Here is a 17,330-nt window from a genome sequence, read left to right on the forward strand (position 1 = left end):
CAGATGCACAGGGTGTTGTGTGCTGGCGAACTGCGGATGTACACACACAGCAGCCTCGTTTTGTATCAGTGGCATAACCACACAGCAGCCGGCATGTTCGGAACTCCTTGTCCTGGACACCCTGCCAAAATATGCTTTATGCAGAATTTTCTGTGAACCAGCCTGTAGTGTGTTTGTGTGTGTGTGTGCATGCATATAAATTTGTGTGTGTTTTCTTTGGTTGACAGGGCCTTTGTTGTTGAACTTTTTGTCGCGGGAGTGGGGCAGTGTGCTGTAAACAAGCACAGCTAATTATAAAGCACTTGTATAAAAAAATGATTTGCATTTGTACAAACAGTACAAGTGCCTGTGCAAAAGTACCACAAGTACCCAAATAAGCCCAGCTCTGAATGGAGAGAACTCTTTTCTTTCCTGCAACCACAGCTAAAAAGCTGTTTATAACTAAATGCTGAGGTGGTGTAATTTTCTTTTCTAGGAACTTGGAATAAGAATTCCTAGACCACTGGGACACGGACCAAGCAGATTCATCCCTGAGAAGGAGGTGTGGTAGTGTTTTCAAGTACATAGTGAACTTTATGCTTTTAAGGAACATCATTTTAGTAGTAGCCCACATTAGTTTCAGGACAGCTGCTGATCTGCAAAACATTTTCAGCAGTGATCACATTCAGTCCTGAGACTTTGGCCACAGTTCTAGTGTACAGAACAGTGAGAGCCTTGGGGAGCTTTGGAATAGTTATGACCCCTCCCATGCTGCTATCTAGTATGAGAGAAACCCAATACTGTTTCCTTGTGAACATCCGGATGTAATTTCCTACTGGTCCACAAGGTACCTGCCCCTCTGCTCTGGGATTGCTTTTTCTTGAGCTGCCTCTACCACTCTCAAGAATCTGAGAAGGTTCAGAGTGCTTTGGATGAGCATTTCTGCTGCTTCTCTCCTGATTGTCTGGTAAGAAATTTGGAGCAGAGGAAAAGTTAGTAATATGGCTGTGGTTTTCTAGGAATTTTAGTCTTTTTCAATTTCCTTTTTTTTTCTCTTTTGTCATCTTAGCCAGCTTTCTGCTTCTTTCCCTCTTTTTCCCATAAGTAAAAGTGATGATTCAATTGGCTTTTAGTTATAATTAACTAAGATCAACCTGGGGTTTTCAAGAAAGTGAAGGTGAGGCAGTTAAAAATGAGAAGTCAGCATTGTATTAGAGAGACTAAAGCCAAAAATCTCCTTTTGCTGATATAACCACTTGCGATCTCCTAAATGAGAGGTATTACAGGGATTTAATGTGCCTTATGTGCACTGACTTAACGCCATTAATAGATTTATAGTATAATTCCTTTCACTTGGGGCCTCTGGGTGCTGTGGTAATGTATTTATTTGCTATTTTGTTGGTGACGCTCGGACAATATTGCTCATTGCTCCTTCTCTCCAATCAGACAATTCAGGTGGGAAAGGAGGACGCCACGATGCACACGCTGTTTGCAGAGTCTTTTGCCACGCTGGGCCGACTGGACAACGTCACCTTGGTGATGGTTTTCCACCCGCAGTATCTCGAAAGCTTTCTCAAAACTCAGCACTATCTCCTGCAAATGGATGGCCCGCTCCCGCTCCATTACCGGCACTACATCGGGATAATGGTACGCAGCCGGCAGAAACCGCCACGCTGGCCGCCGCTCCAGCCCTGTCTGAGAGCAGCTGGTGCTGGCCTTTGCAGTTTCTAGCTGGAAAGGCACTTCACCAGCAGCTGAGGGAAGAGCAGAGTAGGTTTGTTGGTGTCTGCTTTACAGATGGTTTCAGAAGATCAGCACTTTATGTTCATAGATTTGGTAGGACTGTGAAAAAGAGGGAAAAGCGTGCTACAGAAATGAGATAATTGTTTGTTATTGGCTTCCTTAGTATCTCAGAAACTGTTCTCAAGAAAGCTCGTTCTTGTATCTGTGTCCTGTCGCATACACGTCTAACTCAATAGCTGGTTCCATTGTGCATTTCTGAATATGTAAATTTTGAGCAAGTTTTCTGCCAAAAGTGCTTGATTTCTAATTTTCAATCTGCCAGTTAAATGATCTTTGCTTGCTGAAGTTGAATTAAAGTTTTGGGCTGTGTCTTAATTTGATGTAGAAAATGTTGGAGTAAACGATACTGGGCCTTTCTTTGCTGAGAAGCTGCTTGTAGTCTCTCTTGCCATATGTCATCTAAAACCTGCTTTTGATTGTTGCTGGTAAAGATGCAGCTAGAGACAGCATCTTCCCCCTGGGGAGTAGGATGCAGTATGGGTTACTTGCTTCAGGACATGCAATAAATCCATGCCTGTATTTCTCCCTGGGTATAGGCATGTTGCACCTGTAGCCAGCATAACGATGGTGTGTATGAACAAGGGATATTTATGTTGCAGGAACAATAATCAAAACAAGCTGATGTAAATCTTTTTTTACTTGAGTCTTTGATCAGTGCAAGTCTTATTCTTGGATGTTGTGAGGAAATGATGCCTTATGGTATTTGTCATAAAGTACTAGCTTTCTGCAATTGTTTTCTGTTCACACTGTTTTCCTTTCTAGGCCGCAGCACGACATCAGTGCTCCTACCTTGTTAACCTCCACGTGAATGACTTCCTTCATGTTGGTGGAGATCCTAAATGGTTGAATGGTCTCGAAAATGCACCTCAAAAATTGCAAAATTTAGGAGAACTGAACAAAATGCTGGCTCACCGACCCTGGCTTATCACCAAGGAACATATTGAGGTAGGTCTTTCATGGAGTAATGTGAATGTCCCCTTTTTTCTGTAAAGCAATCACAGATTCTTGGGGTTCAGAGCCAGACAGGGTGAAGGATGTTCTGTGGTAGACTCTGATTTCAGTGCTACATCACTGCATGATCTAATATCTCTTGTGCCCCGCTTTGTAAAACTAACAGGATCACAACTGCTTTTAAATGAGTAGCGAATTTAATTTACAGCACCCTGAAATTTCTCTGTCATGTTGGAATTCTGTTGATGCAGTGACAATGCTCAGGTGTGCACCTCCCTGCTCAAGCTGTGTGCTTTCAGTAGCCAGAACCCCCAGGTGTTTCTGAGATGCTGCCAGAGGTCAGGCAGAACACCAGCCACCACATTTTTGTCTGGCTTGCTGCCAGTTCAAGTGCTGAGTTTTCAGGTGGGATGGAGAGAGCAGGCTGGCAGCTGCCCAGGGGAGTGGTGGTGGTACAGACAGCCGGGACTGCAGCACCAACAAACCACCAAGGGGCTGCTTCCCCCACCCTTTCTGCTCTCCTCTGTGTCCTTAGCAAGGGGCACGTGGGTGCTGGGACTTCCTCAGTGCTGCCTGGCCTGGTGAGAGGCGGTGGCAGGTCCAGCTGAGGCAGGACGCTGTGCTGTGGGGGAGGGCACACGCTCTGCCAGAAGGCCCCAAACCTCCCACACTTTCCTGCCTGAAGGGGAAGTTGGGGTTTGAAGCTTCTTGTAGAATCTAGAGCATTCCACCCACAGGGACAAGATGGAGGAAGCTTGTGCCAGGTTTTTACTCGCTGATCTGCAAGGAGTTGCCTGGGTTTTCTGATGCTGTAAAGACCATTTGAACAAACATGCAACAGTTGTGGTTGCATCTTCATCAGAGGTGTGAAATTGCAGTGCAAGTCAGTAGGGCCTCGATACAAACCACATGGTGCAAAAGAGAAACCCCAACTTATTCAATTGCCCAGGGACAGAGAAGGGAGAGAAGTTGTGTCCTTTGTGGCACAACCACGCAGGTCTGTCTGGCAGGTCACTGAGCACACTAATGGCAGCAGAGAGTTAGGAAGCATGTTTGGGTGTCAGAAAAGTAATTTTACCTGACAAAGAAATGTGTTGATAAACTGCACTAAGGTAGGGTCAAATGAATTATTTTAATACTTTTGTCTTGCATTATTTTCAAAGCAACTTCTGAAGACAGAAGAGAACAGCTGGTCCCTGGCAGAGCTGATCCATGCAGTCGTTCTCCTTACACACTACCACTCCCTTGCTTCCTTCACGTTTGGCTGTGGGATCAGCCCAGAGATCGACTGTGAAGGTGGTCACACCTTCAGGCCCCCCTCTGTCAGTAACTATTGCATATGTGATATAACAAATGGTTACCACGGGGTGGATGAAATCCATGCCAGCCCAGCTGGAAGTATTCCAGTAAGTGTCTGAACAATCTCTTCCAATAGTAGTAATTTCTTTGTAAACTTAATACGTGGAGGGTGCCTGTCTCTTTTCATTCCTTTGAGAGTGGGATTGATGAGCCTAATCCACATGTGGGTATTGAAAAAATGCATTTAAGAGAAGCTGAAATGATATTGGGAAGCTGGGGAAAGCTACCAAAGGGAGAAACAGACAATCTCTGTTGTCTTTTTTTTCTGCCTGTCATTCATAAAGGTGAATTGAGATGAGTCCCAGCCTCAGCTAGTTCATGACACGTGTCCTGAGCAGCAGTGGCCAGGAATGTTTTTTTCATCGGTGCAATGGAAAGTTGGCTCTTCCTTTGATTCCAGGCTCTGACTTTTTTGCCTTGAGGTGTTTGTCATGCATCACACACCAGATCATTTTTAACAGATCATTCACAACTTTGTGACTCTATTTAAAACACTCATTCCTGCCTGCAGCAGTTATGCTGATCTGGACTTGTTTTCCCTTGGTGAAAAGAATGATGTGAACTAAATGTTGGTTTAAGAAACAGCCATGAGGGTGTTCTCACTGCAAGATTCTTGCCTGTGATATTTTACTGCAGTGGTGTGGGTGGCATTTAAATTTGTTTGATGGAGCTTGCTGGCTCTCTGAAGGACCAAACTGCAAAAGGCAGGGAGGAAAGGAGCAGAGCTGTATAAAGACAATTTTACTCTACTTTGGTGCTGATGAATGTTTACAAGATCAATTACTGAATTCTTGTGGTGTTAAAACAGCTGTTGTGAAAGACGATTATTTTGCACTAGCTTTCTTTTGAGGCTTCATTAAATCTGCATTTATACTCCCCCTTCCTTTTCCTTCAATGTTTCTTTTCTGTGAGCAGAGGAGGAGAAAAATACAGTTGGGTGGTAAATTGTGGTTACTTCCTCTATCAGAATTTCTGTTACAGCTCCTTGTTTTTCAGTTGCTGAACATTTAGACTAAGAGAAACTAATTTTAGTGTGAGAACAACTAGTTCCAAAATGCTGTGATTTTTAAATCATGCTAAAAATACCAGGGGTCTAATTGAGAAAAGATGATGACTAAACGTAAACCATTGTGTCAGTACAGGTTTCTTTCAAAAACTGTGTTCCTTGAAAAATCTTTATTTAAAGATGTAAAGGACTTCAGTTGTTTTTAAACTTTCTGGCTTGGCAATTACTGCCATCATTGTCAGTTCCCGTTGCATGAAAATGAAATGTCTGTCACTTCTTTTTAGTCTACAGAGTCTGTCTGTGAAGTTGAAGCTCTTATGGAGAAGATGAAGCAGCTGCAGGAGTGCAGAGATGAAGAGGAAGCCAGCCAAGAAGAGATGGCCACGCGTTTTGAGAGAGAGAAGAGAGAAAGCATGTTTGTGTGCTCTTCAGGTAGTGCAGCTGTAGTCTGTATATGTATTTATTAAGACTTTTCCAAATTATTTGAAGAAATACTCCTGCAAAATGGAAATAAGTGCTATTAGATGTCACACAAACATTACAACTTCTTTGAAGGAATCAAGATTAGGGATGCCTTGTTTTCTTCCAGGAACACTTAAAAGCAAAGTAGTGCCAAGATTTGTGGCTGCTCGCAGACACACCATAACACTCTCACCAAAATGTGTTTAATAGAAATCTCCAGAAGAAATGGAATCTGTCTCTTGAGAGTTTTAGAAGTTTCACAGGAGATTTAAGCATCTTGCAAGACGCTCTAAAAACAAGACACTTGACATGACTTGTTATTTAAGTGCATGAAACATTACTTTTCAGATGACTGAGAGACAGTACTTAATCTATTGCAAGTTTAGGGTTGTAATGGGCTCTTCAGTACAATTTCCTCTAAGACACACTTGGCATGGGAGTCTCAGAAGTCTCTCTTTTAAAAAGCTCTCTGTTCCAAACCAGGTTTTGCCCCTGACATTTTTACAAACCTCTTGAGTTAGGGGGAGTACATTCCCTAGATTCAGGGGATAGGGTGAAGACTGCAGTACAACAAAAGGGAGAAAAAAATGTTTGTCTGTAAGAAAAAACCTGAGTGTTTTTCATGGAGTTGCCTCTGAACACCATAGCTGCAGTCACAGAACTGTACCAGAGAATCTTAATACGGGTAATCCAGTGAAAATGTGTTTGATTAAAAAGCACAGAGACCCATTCTTCTTCAGGAGTTCTGCTCCTACACTTCCGATTTGTTTTTTCAAATTGTGTGACATTCTGTTTGACATTAACAGAAGATGAAGAATCTGCAGCAACAAGAGATGTGTCTCGGCACTTTGAGGATACCAGCTATGGGTACAAAGACTTCTCCAGACACGGAATGCACGTGCCCACCTTTCGTGTTCAGGTAAAAGGCTGGGGGCTGCTCGGGAGGCTTAGGGAACAACCTGCTCATTGTGCCACCTACCAAACCTGGAAATGGCTGTGTTCTCACTGCCCCGTGGGTGAGGCTTAAATTAAGCCAGCAAATGAACAACCCCCACCCCCAGTGGATTATCTGCCGTGGGATCTTTAACTATACTGAAGCTCTGGGTCTTCACAAGTTTATTTCTGATATGCTTCATTCTGCATTTTTACTTATTCCAAGGATTATTCCTGGGAAGACCATGGCTATTCCTTGGTTAATCGTCTTTATCCAGATGTGGGACAACTACTTGATGAGAAGTTCCATATTGCTTATAATCTGACTTACAACACAATGGCCATGCACAAAGATGTGGATACCTCAATGCTAAGACGAGCTATTTGGAACTATATTCATTGTATGTTTGGAATAAGGTCAGTTTTACTGTTTTGTTCTAAACACACTGGCTTTTCTTTCTCGGGTTGAACCAGAACTATTTATTAAGCAAACATGCATGTATTTTTAAACATATTTTTGTTTATGGGGGAGGGCCACTAGTGCTACACTTACCCAATAATTTGTTTTGCCATAGGAACTTAGAAACAATGCAAGTGAAATAACTGCTGCTTGAAAATGAAAGTGTTTTTCTTTCAATTCCGAACAGATACGATGATTATGACTATGGTGAAATTAATCAGTTGTTGGACCGCAGCTTTAAAGTTTATATCAAGACTGTGGTTTGCACTCCTGAAAAGACCACAAAAAGAATGTATGATAGCTTCTGGAGACAGTTTGAACACTCTGAGAAGGTACAGTTGGTGTGCGTGCCGAGGGGCAGCCAGGGGCCCCAGATCAGTGTCTCCCTGACAGCCACAGCCACACAGCTGAAGCTTTAGCTGGTGCTCCTGGGGTTCTGCTCACAGTCCAGTCACTGGGAAGTGTCGTGTTCCCAGGCTGAAATAATCTCCCCTTTCCTCCTGCCTGTGTGCTGGCCAATAGCTGACATGGACTGGGCTAGCTCTGAGCAGTACAGGGGGTTAGACACGAGAATGGCACAGCTTCATCTCAACTGCAGTCAGTACTGCCTGTATCCCAGAGAGGCAGGAAAGTGGTGCACGATCCATCCAGCCCTTGGCAGCAGACCTGGAACAGCTCTCTGGCTGGCCCAGGGTCTTTCCAGTCCCCTGGTCCTTCTGGCATGGATAGCCCCAAACCAGGTTTTCATCAAAGCCTGAAAGCTCTGCTGCTGGGTTATGGCCTGAATTACATCTCCCAGTCACTTTCCTGCTGTTAACTCCCAGATATTGAATCCATTATGTCCTTCAGTTTTTCTTTGGAAAGGTGTTTCTTGGCCTGACTTAAAGTCAGTGCTTTACAAACATAAAGATGCAGAAATCATTAATGCTCATATGATTAGAGGCTCTAGTTCTTGATAAACCCCTTAAAGTAGGGTCCTGTAACTGCAATGATTTAAGATTGTTCAAGTAAAACACTGCCTATGTTTTGGTTAGACTAACTGTGATAGATGAGCTTTCCAAGCACACAAATCCTTCTTTAAAGCCCAAAACTTTGCATCTCCATAGCCATCAAAAGCCAAGGCTCATTCACAATATGAATTCATATGTGTCACTGAATGCAATAACCATACATCCTCACAGAGATCATGCAAATGAAACCACACACAACCCTTACATGCCAGAGCAAACTCACAGCAACCTGCTGTCGGTGAGAAAATACTTTCACACCCTTCCCCCCACAAGTTTCTGATCTCATCCTCAAAGAAATGCAGTAAAGGCATTGAGGAGATGATGTGAGGAACTAAAATTCTTAGATCCAGTAGCTACTGAACACCTGTATCTCAGTAGATAGAGGGTTTATGGCACTTGAGAGTTTTTCTGGTGCTTCGCCTTGGCCAACCACTCTGTGTTGTTCAGGTGGGAGCTGCCTGTGTGTTTCTCTCTCAGTCCCCAGGGACAAATGTCCTTATCACCTCTGCCTTTGCTAGCACCCCACTCTGTTCCACAGGACCTTTAATCATTAGCCTCACTGAAACTGAACCAGCTGTGCATATTGTGCTGCCGAAGAAGGGCTTGTGTGCTAGAAAACTTGTATTTCTAACTAAACCAGCTGGTCTGCTAAAGGATGATTCCTCTTCCTAGGGCCCTGGCCCTGTGTAAGTGTGCCCGTGAGCCAGTGCCACGCTGTGCCACAGGGTGTGGCGTTGGTTCCTCTGCCCCCTCAGTGAGCTTCACAGTGAGGTCTGGCTGGTGACACGGGCAGTGCTCCCCTGCTGCTGCTGCACCAGCGCACACCCACAGCCCCCAAGCTTCCTCTGGCTGCGGCGCGTGGCGGTGAGCACGGTGCTAAAGGAGAACTTCTTCTCTCTCCTGTAGGTCCATGTAAATTTGCTTCTGGTAGAAGCTCGGATGCAAGCCGAACTACTTTATGCTCTGAGAGCTATTACTCGCTATATGACCTGATGTCTCTGGCTGCCTGTCGACGTTGGAATGTTCTGCAGCTGCAGTATGGCAGAGGAAGATACGAAGCCTCAGGACCAACAGTAGCTATAAGTTAAGATGCCCATTGTGCCATAACTCCTTTAGTTTCAGCTATTTCCATGTTTGGAATATCATTGCTGCCGCTGGGCAGCGAACGCTTGGCAGTTGACAGACAGGGTTGTGCAGAAGTGCTGCCTGCTCATGGTATTTTGGCTTTAGACAGCCCGGGACATTCTCTGAACTTGTGGCAATATAGCAAACCATAGATACATAGATCTTGTGTTAAGGCAAATACTGCGGGAGTCGGAGTGCGAAAAGAACTGGGACTCGATGACATTTGCTTTCCCTACAAGAATAATTCTAGAAAATCTTGATGCTGCTATTTGTGCAGGTGGAGTGAACAGACCCAGGCTGTTCCAGTTGAGCTAGAAGTGAAAGTGAGCACTGCTATTGTCTGAGCCTTTATTGTGTGTGGTTTCAAAAAAGCCTTGTTATTTAGATTCCCTGTTTAATCAGAACTAAACCTCTCCTGTCCACACTGATAATTTGAAAGATAGCAGTCAATTTTCTCAACTAGTTTAGCCTTAAAAACAGGATGTTTGTTCAGCATTATTTGGTGAGCTCCAAAGTGCAATGGTCTTCCTATGGAAAGAAGGGGACTGGAGTCCTCAGAGCTTCTTAGAGATCTACTTAGACAAAGTATCGAGTAGCTTCTTGTCCTCCTTTTCATGGATGAACCAAGAAGGAGCTAGGAAAAGGTGTGGGAATGTTGTTCTAGACTGCCAAACAGTCCTACTGTATTACATGCCCAACGCTGGTCTTAATGATTTTTGCAGTTGCTTAAATAACTAGGCTAAAAAACATCTATTTTTAGTAAATCAAAACGTGATTAAAATGCTGACGTTTAATATACAGTGGTTTTGGAGAACACATGAATACTTTTGTATGAGTGTGAATTGCTTTTTAAATTTGTCAGTATTACTGGTATTTTTGAAATAAAGGTAACAACTTTTTCTCTTAGTGTTTCTGTGTGGTTTAACTTTAAGCTTATGTTCTTACTGGTTTTAAGGCCATTTAAAATGTTTGAAACAGTAACTGAGCAAATAGTTAAAATCACGAGGCATGAATTTTTTAACTGAATCTAAAATGGTGAAGGAAAAGTTTAAAACAGAGCTAGAGCTTCACTGACTAGTGGAAAGACCTCTTCTGTACTGCTGATGTTTTCACCCATTTGGACAAAGCTCTCGGACACAAGGTGTGATTCTTGGGGTGTCTAGTGCAGGGTAAGGAGTTGGACTCGATTATGCTGATGGGTCCTTTCCAACTCAGCTGATTCTATGATTTTCTGTGATTTTGTGAAATGGATTTTCCCAAGCCCATAAGCAGTTCAATTTCTGTCCTCTGGCCTGAGTCTCAGCTCAGACTGGTTTCTTTTTCTACAGAACCTTCTGAGAACAATTTTAAGTTTACAGCCCAAGAAGCTAAAATATCTAAAAAGATCTAGGGGAGAAAGATTAATAAACTGTCAAAAATTGTGACTAACAGGAAGCATCTGGTGCTTCCTCTTAACTGAAAATACAGGATTTTTAATGTTCCAAAAACAGAGCAAAACTTTCCTGTCTTAAGGGCATTGTACAGCTGAGCTGTGCCTTTCCAGTCTGCGAGCAGTTTCTGCAGCACTTGAGTCTCCAGGTGCTTTCTCAGGTCAAAGATAGACATGAATTTTTCCAAGAAACCTAAACTGGCCATTTCCATCCTATGCTCTCCAGCCACATCCAAGCACGTTCTCACTTCTCAAGCAGTAAACACTGCAGTGGATCTGTCTGTGAGTGGCTTCATCTGCCATCACAGATGGCAGCTGTGGTCACAGCTGCCATCAGAGGAGAAGCCACAACCTGCAGGCAATCCCGACTCCCTGCCCAGGACTCCCGGGCAGCTCCGGCAGAGCCCCAGCCCGTGGCTGTGAAGTGGTGAACGATGCCATAAGAACACACCTGAAATCCAGCATGCTGGGGCTGCTTCCTACTGCTCACAGGTTTTCCTTCAGAGAAAGACAGAGGCTGGTATAGCTCGACCGGAGGGGTGCTCAGGAGTCCTGTGCCACCCTCTCTTCTCAATCCAGCTCCTCTGAACGTTTCTCTTCCTGTACAAAGGCCAGAGCTCACACATGGTGGCTGCCCCAGGATGCCCAGCTCTGCCCAGCTGCAGACAGTGCTTCAGGCTCTTGGTTACAGTTTGATCAGGAATAACTGACATAATTAGTGTTGCATTTGAACAAATCTTAATTGCCCAAGCACCACCTTGACTTCAGCCAGCCATCAGTATCAGCTGCCTTCTGACAGAGATTCAGCCCTTGTCAATTCTGATTAGTCCTGCTAACAGGGCTTAGCCACAGGGGCCTTTTCCAGTGCCCCTACCCTGCCCTGCACAGCTGGGTGTTTGCCTGTGTTGCTGTGACACAAATGCCAGGAACAAATGCCTCCAGCTTCTTCCCCACAGGGACTACTTACCCATCATCCTTTCTTTAATACTCTCTCAAAGCAAATCCATTATTTTCTCCCAGAAACAAATAGGACATTGAAGCCATTTTTCTTCCCTTCAGCTAAAATTAAAATGGCAAAAGAAGGGATGATAATTGAGATGTTTTTGAGCTGAGCAGAGCTGTTGTTGGAGCCAAACCACACTGAATGCCGAGCACTTCTCTCCTGTGGATCAGCCTCCGTGACAGAGGCTGTCCACACACAAGCTCCCAAAGCAGGGCTGAGCCTTGCTGGGCACAAATAACACCTGAGCTGCTGAGACCCAAAGAATGGAGCAAATTTTATCACTTTCACTGAAGTTTCCTCTTCATCACTCCCAAAACCTGGACCACAATGTCTCCCTTTCCCTGCTCCGTAAAAGCAGGGATCTAAACTAGGAAAGAAGTCTCGCTGCCCTTCTACCATGGTGCTACTTCCCAGCCTCTGTCTGCTCACCTGGAAGCAGAGGTCTGGGCACTACCTAAGGCAGAGAGAGCAGTGCCACTGAGGGAGCTATGAATCGCTGCCTCCCAACAAATTCCTCCAGCCTCTCCTGGGAGAGAAGCTGGAGCCGCTCCTGTGGCACACGGCCCAGCGCGATGCTGCTGACCCGCGGGAGCAGGAGCTGGGCAGCCCCTGCAGAGCCATTTATTCTCAGTAATCTGAGGTCAGGAAAGAGAGAAATGGGTCAGGTCTGTAAAGCTCACTGTGGCCAACTGGGCTGATAACGCTGGAGGTCGGCAATGCGCCTGCTGCGCTAATCCACGGGCTACAAGCGGGAACTTCTACACACTGGAAGGATAAAAACTGAGCAATAAACAAGGCAGCAGCAGTCAGGGGGAACAGGGAGAAAGAGGCCTGTTATGGCCCCACAAATGGAGACACAGGTTCAGGGGAGACAGCTGGCTAAGAAATCTGAGAAGCAGAGGCACACAGGTGGCTCCCGGGAGTGTGGGACCAACTGAAAAAAGGTAAAATCTTCTCTGACATCAGGGATATGGGTGTTTTGCCTAAAGATGGGAAGTCCCAATTCAAGAAAGACCAGCACAGCTGAACCTACATCCCACAAGCATCAAGGCAGCAGCTGGGTTAGCTGGGATACCACAGACCCTAGCCCCCAGTGTCAGAAGGAAAAGGGGGTGACATTCCCTGACCACCAACAGCATTCGATCTGAAGAGTGAAGCTCATGAAGGAACAGAGGACAATGCCCCAAGGGCACTGGGTTACTCTGTCACACAAGCTCCTTAAGGTAAAAGCGTGTCAAAGTCTGTAGGTGAGATGTGGCTCCTGTCACATAACATTCGTTTGCACAGCATTTTTGGTACCACAGAGGTCCAAGTACTCACTCATAACTTACCTTTTAAAAATTAGAAGTTCAGCAAATATTTTTGTTTCATTTTTCCAGTTCAAGAAACAATACAATTACTAGGTAAGTCACACTGAACAGCTGCTTCATCAGCTCAGGTATATTGTAAAAAGTAATTACACATGCAAAGATTTCATACAAGCTCTTCAGAAGATAGCATACAGTACATGAATGCCAGGCTTTTCTGACTTTTTTTTTAAATAGTCATGCTCTCCAACAAGCTTACTGCTGGCAATGTACAGGTATATTAGAAATATGCAATTTACCTGATAAAAACACCCCGACTGGTTAAAATGGAGCGATAAACTCAGCTGGAAGAGCGATGGCTTTGAATTCTGTCAAGAAGTTTTTCTGCCACGGGTTTGAACTCTCTTTCCCAATACACTCTTTGGCAGTCCTTTATATCTCTGTCAAGGCTGCCCTCCAGCTCTACCTCTTCATCTGTAATCAAGGAAATACTGTCATCAGTTCCAAATAAAAATATACTCAACTGCGTATTTTGTGACACATACAGCTTACCAGCTGTGTATGCTGATGGCTTAAAAACAACTGCACTTGAGATAAGTTAAGCATCACTGTCTGAGGGTCTTAGATTTAACTGAAAATAAAGGATGGTAAGGTCAGTAGAACAGTGAAAATGGTACTGCAAGTTCTTTTATTCTCACACCTCACAGGTGTCTCTGAGACAAAAACTGTCTCTGAGATTGATCATTTACTGTGACTGTCAGTCTGGAAAGTACCCAGGGTTTAATATTGCCCACAGCAGTTTTGCTGAATGGATTTCAAGCAATCTATTCATCTCACTACAACTATGTTTTTCCTGTCCCAAATTGCTCTGCTAATCTGGAAACTCTTTCAAACTCTATCTACTCTCACACTGAAGGAACTTGAACCACACTGGTTACTGTATTTACTGATGCCCTCCCTTCCTCACAAATTTCAAAAATAAAACAACAGGACAGTCTTTATTAAAGACAATGTTAGGAATGAAAGGAAGTCATCAATCATTTTTCCCCATCCATTTTGCTTAGCACTGGATGTGGCAAAGAGACAAACTCTTAGAGAAAATGCAAATCAGTCTGCAACCAGAAGCATTCTCCTGAATCAGGAATCTACAAACACAACTGCTAATGCTGAATGATTTCACACAGTTTAACAGAGATATTTTACATGCTTTAGGCCATAACAAACCTAAAATGAACCTCGAATCCTGCTCCAAATGGGCAATACTTAACCCTTGGTCTACACTATGAAAAAGCACCAGATTCACAATGTGTTAAATAAATAACTCTGTAAGGGAGCTTATTGCACAATCACAGCAGGTAAAGGCAACTTGGGGCTGAGGAGAAACTTCAGTTAGCCACACTTTGAATCAAACTTTATGTAGAAAAGAGATGCTCCAACAGCAGTTACTCCCATCCAAAAGCATGCCAAGGTGCCTGTGCCGATCAGATGGTCTGAGCTGAGACAGGTATGAAGGAGGAAATGACATTCCTGTGTGTGAGATGGGCTCCAGCTCACACAAAGTTACCAGCAACTGCAAACAGTACTTGGGTCCTGTGCCACTACGCTGCAACTACAAAAATTAAACAGAGGCTGATTGTGAGAAAGATTCCAAAATGGGTTCTGTGTAAGGAGATGACAGAAAGGAGTCTTTCTGTAACAAAATAAAGAGGACAAGAACCCAGTCTTTCAAGAAGGATGTCATATCTCTAAAGGAAGAAAACTTGTAATCAGAGATAAAATCTAGCCTTTGACATCAAATCTATATTTGATGATGTCATAGGATAATTTAGGTTGGAAAAAACCTCTGGAGCAGAGTCACCATGTATCAGTTTGCTGTGTACTGTTGAGTACTTGAACACCTTCTAGGACAGCAGCCTGTTCCAGTGCTTAGCTTCTGCTACAGTGGAAATCTCTTTTCCTAATGTTTAATTGGAATTTTGTCTTATTGCAACCTGAGCCCATTAGCTCTTGTCCTGTCAATGGCACAGTAACCCAACATACCTAAAATCAATCTCAGCAGCAGAGAAGCCAGAGACCCTGAAGTGGAAAATAAGGGATTATGGGATTTGTTTTCAAGGAGAATTGCTTTGCCTACTCCTGCTTTTTTCTACCCAAATTAACTCTGTTCAAACACAGAGCAAGAGGCATTTCTCCCTTTTATTAGACAGCTGTGCTCCCCAGAAGTCGACTGAATATTTATGGAATCACTGAGGTCGAGAATTCCAGGCTACAAGAACAAGGGTCAGAAGCAGTTCAAAGCTGAAGTGTTGAACAGAAACAGTAAATTTCCCAAAGCAGAACGTGAGTAACGCTGCGGATCAGCGAGGATCAGCGTTCCGCATGCAAGCTGTGCATCCTCAGATAATTTAATTTTCCCACGACTCTCCTCAAACACCAGCAATATTGGGTCCTGGCCAAAGAGCATATGTGCTGGCTGCAAGCCCAGGAACAAGACAAACACAGTGGGCCTGCATACTGTGGGGGAAACTGGAGACTGGAGTGCAGACTCCTGCAGTCTGCAAGGGCTGCCCATCCTTGAAGCACCGGCAAGACAGGGGCTGGCAGCCCTGGAAGTTCTGTCATGTCATCTAAGAGCTCACATGGACTGAGATTCCCAAATAACCTCCAGGAATTGATAGTGGAGGTAAAAGTCTGCACAAGAAAAAGTCTGGAGAGAGAGGGAGAAACTTTCTTTTCAGTGAATGGCCAAACAGAAGAATGTTCTCAAGACAGAAGCTCATCTCCACTGCTGCTCGTGAGGGCCTGGGCCAAGGCAAAGCTGCTGCCAGGGCCTGGGAACAGCAGCCTCCAGAAGCTCTGAGCCAGCAGAGTGACATGAAAGTCAAGCAGCTGAAAGAAGGTGAATGACAAGTGCCATTGGAAAGCAGGGCCACTGCATCCCAGGCTGCTGGGATCAGACAGGGCAAAAGAAAAACAAATAGTGCCCTTTGTCCAGCCTTTCTATTGGGCACAACATCTTTCCAGGCCACTTCCATTCCCTTTTGCTTCCTTGTATCTTTTGTCATCCTGCGCCAGATGGGGGAGGGAAAAATAAAGGGGAGGAGGCCAAGCACAGCAGGTGAAGCGAGGTGTCTGCTGTGCCATGCTCCACTTTTTCCGCTTCCTGAGGGTGTGCTGACGCTCAAGTACAGTTCACTGGCTGTCAGCAGTTGCCTCCTGCTTCCTGAATGATAGAATCAGAGCAATGACGGTTCAAGGCTGTTACTGGACACAATGGGAGGAGGAAGATGTAGACAATATTAACCAGCTGCTATTACTAAGATTTGTTGGCTCTCTGCACACAGAGGAACCAGATCCAGTGAATAAGATGTGCTTTTCTACAGCTCCTCTTCTTACTACAGTGTGAAGAATGACTGGCCTTCTGATTTAATTCTAACCTATTCCTAATTAATTACCTTCACAGCTGCATTACAATCCTGATGTAACTGCAATTGCAATTGTACATAAACTTCCAGTTGACAAAAGTTATTCAATGAGAGTTACAGTTGTTACCCAGCCTGGAGTCTGCAGTCAAATCAATTGCTTCAATAAGCAGTGTTAAATGCAGAGGAAAACATAAGCATGTACTTTCTAAAACAAAGATATATACCTCTTGCTGTGTGCCAGAAAATTCCAGCACAATTGTGGCTGTAAGTTTGCAGATCTCTTGCAGAATGTTAAAAAGTGCAGTAATAACCTTGAAACACTGCTATTTTTGGGTAAATAAATGGAATTACTGCACACATTAAGATAAAGTTCATCCTAGCAAGGAATGTAATACAAGGAACTATTACAGCAGTGAATAGCAGTAATTCTGCTGTAACTGGAAAAAATCCTCACAAATCCACCCACTTTTCTGATTTTCTACAACAAAAGAGACCATGAGATCTCACATTCTGTCTGGGTCTGACAGTAAGTATACATCTTTAATCAATTTCCAATTAAAACCATATCAAATATAGTTAAGTTTCCTTCAAATTGATTTATATTTTAAAGATTTTTTTAAAGATAATTGCAAGTGACTTACCCAAAATAAAATCATAAGCAAAGCAGTGCTCAAAAACTAAAGGAGGAAAATTACATATACCAACTACAGGACTATTACACAGCCACTGAACTATGTAAAATTTGAAGGAAAAGTAAATGTCTGGATGAAAACATCCCACTGGGTAAGCAAATCAAGGTTCTTACATTAACCTTTCAGCCTTGTGAAGCAATGAGAACACCCTTCCTGGCTCTAGGGAGCAGATGAGAAATTGTCAGGATGTTGTCCTTGCCCACAAGGAGACAAAGCTGACGCCCGCTGCACCCCAGAAATTCCGTGATCCCCAGGGGCCCAGTGTGTGCTGCACAGGGACCACTGTGCTGCTGGACAGTCCACACCGGCCAGCCACTGAATGCTGCAGGACAGACATCCCACCCACACTAATCCTGCTTTGATTTTGCTCCCTCTGTTTCTCTCCT

At 44.0% G+C, this 17,330-nt stretch overlaps 2 protein-coding genes across 6 annotated transcripts in view; one reads left to right on the top strand and one right to left on the bottom strand.

Annotated features, from left to right (window-relative positions):
• The window catches only part of SESN1 (sestrin 1), a 78,697-nt gene extending 68,703 nt beyond the window's left edge, over positions 1–9,994 (top strand). For 3 of the 4 annotated variants that reach the window (XM_041414933.1, XM_041414934.1, XM_041414935.1), the window contains exons 2-10: positions 476–541; positions 1,426–1,626; positions 2,545–2,727; positions 3,897–4,139; positions 5,383–5,530; positions 6,367–6,479; positions 6,720–6,910; positions 7,141–7,285; positions 8,870–9,994. In XM_041414933.1, coding sequence (XP_041270867.1) covers positions 476–541; positions 1,426–1,626; positions 2,545–2,727; positions 3,897–4,139; positions 5,383–5,530; positions 6,367–6,479; positions 6,720–6,910; positions 7,141–7,285; positions 8,870–8,956 — 1,377 coding nt within the window. In that variant the 3' untranslated portion in view covers positions 8,957–9,994. Of the gene's footprint in view, positions 1–475; positions 542–700; positions 947–1,425; positions 1,627–2,544; positions 2,728–3,896; positions 4,140–5,382; positions 5,531–6,366; positions 6,480–6,719; positions 6,911–7,140; positions 7,286–8,869 lie in introns of those variants that run through there. The other variant, XM_041414936.1, reaches the window with a different exon arrangement.
• The window catches only part of ARMC2 (armadillo repeat containing 2), a 69,043-nt gene continuing 57,185 nt past the window's right edge, over positions 5,473–17,330 (bottom strand). For both annotated transcript variants that reach the window (XM_041414932.1, XM_041414931.1), the window contains 2 exons: positions 13,127–13,301; positions 5,473–5,595 (listed from right to left, as the gene is read on the bottom strand). In XM_041414932.1, the coding sequence (XP_041270866.1) occupies positions 13,168–13,301 (134 nt within the window). In that variant the 3' untranslated portion in view covers positions 5,473–5,595; positions 13,127–13,167. The remainder of the gene's footprint in view (positions 5,596–13,126; positions 13,302–17,330) is intronic.

The sequence above is a fragment of the Onychostruthus taczanowskii genome, unplaced genomic scaffold (genome assembly GCF_017590055.1).
Source record: "Onychostruthus taczanowskii isolate IOZ18803 unplaced genomic scaffold, ASM1759005v1 scaffold48, whole genome shotgun sequence".
Lineage (NCBI taxonomy): Eukaryota > Metazoa > Chordata > Aves > Passeriformes > Passeridae > Onychostruthus > Onychostruthus taczanowskii.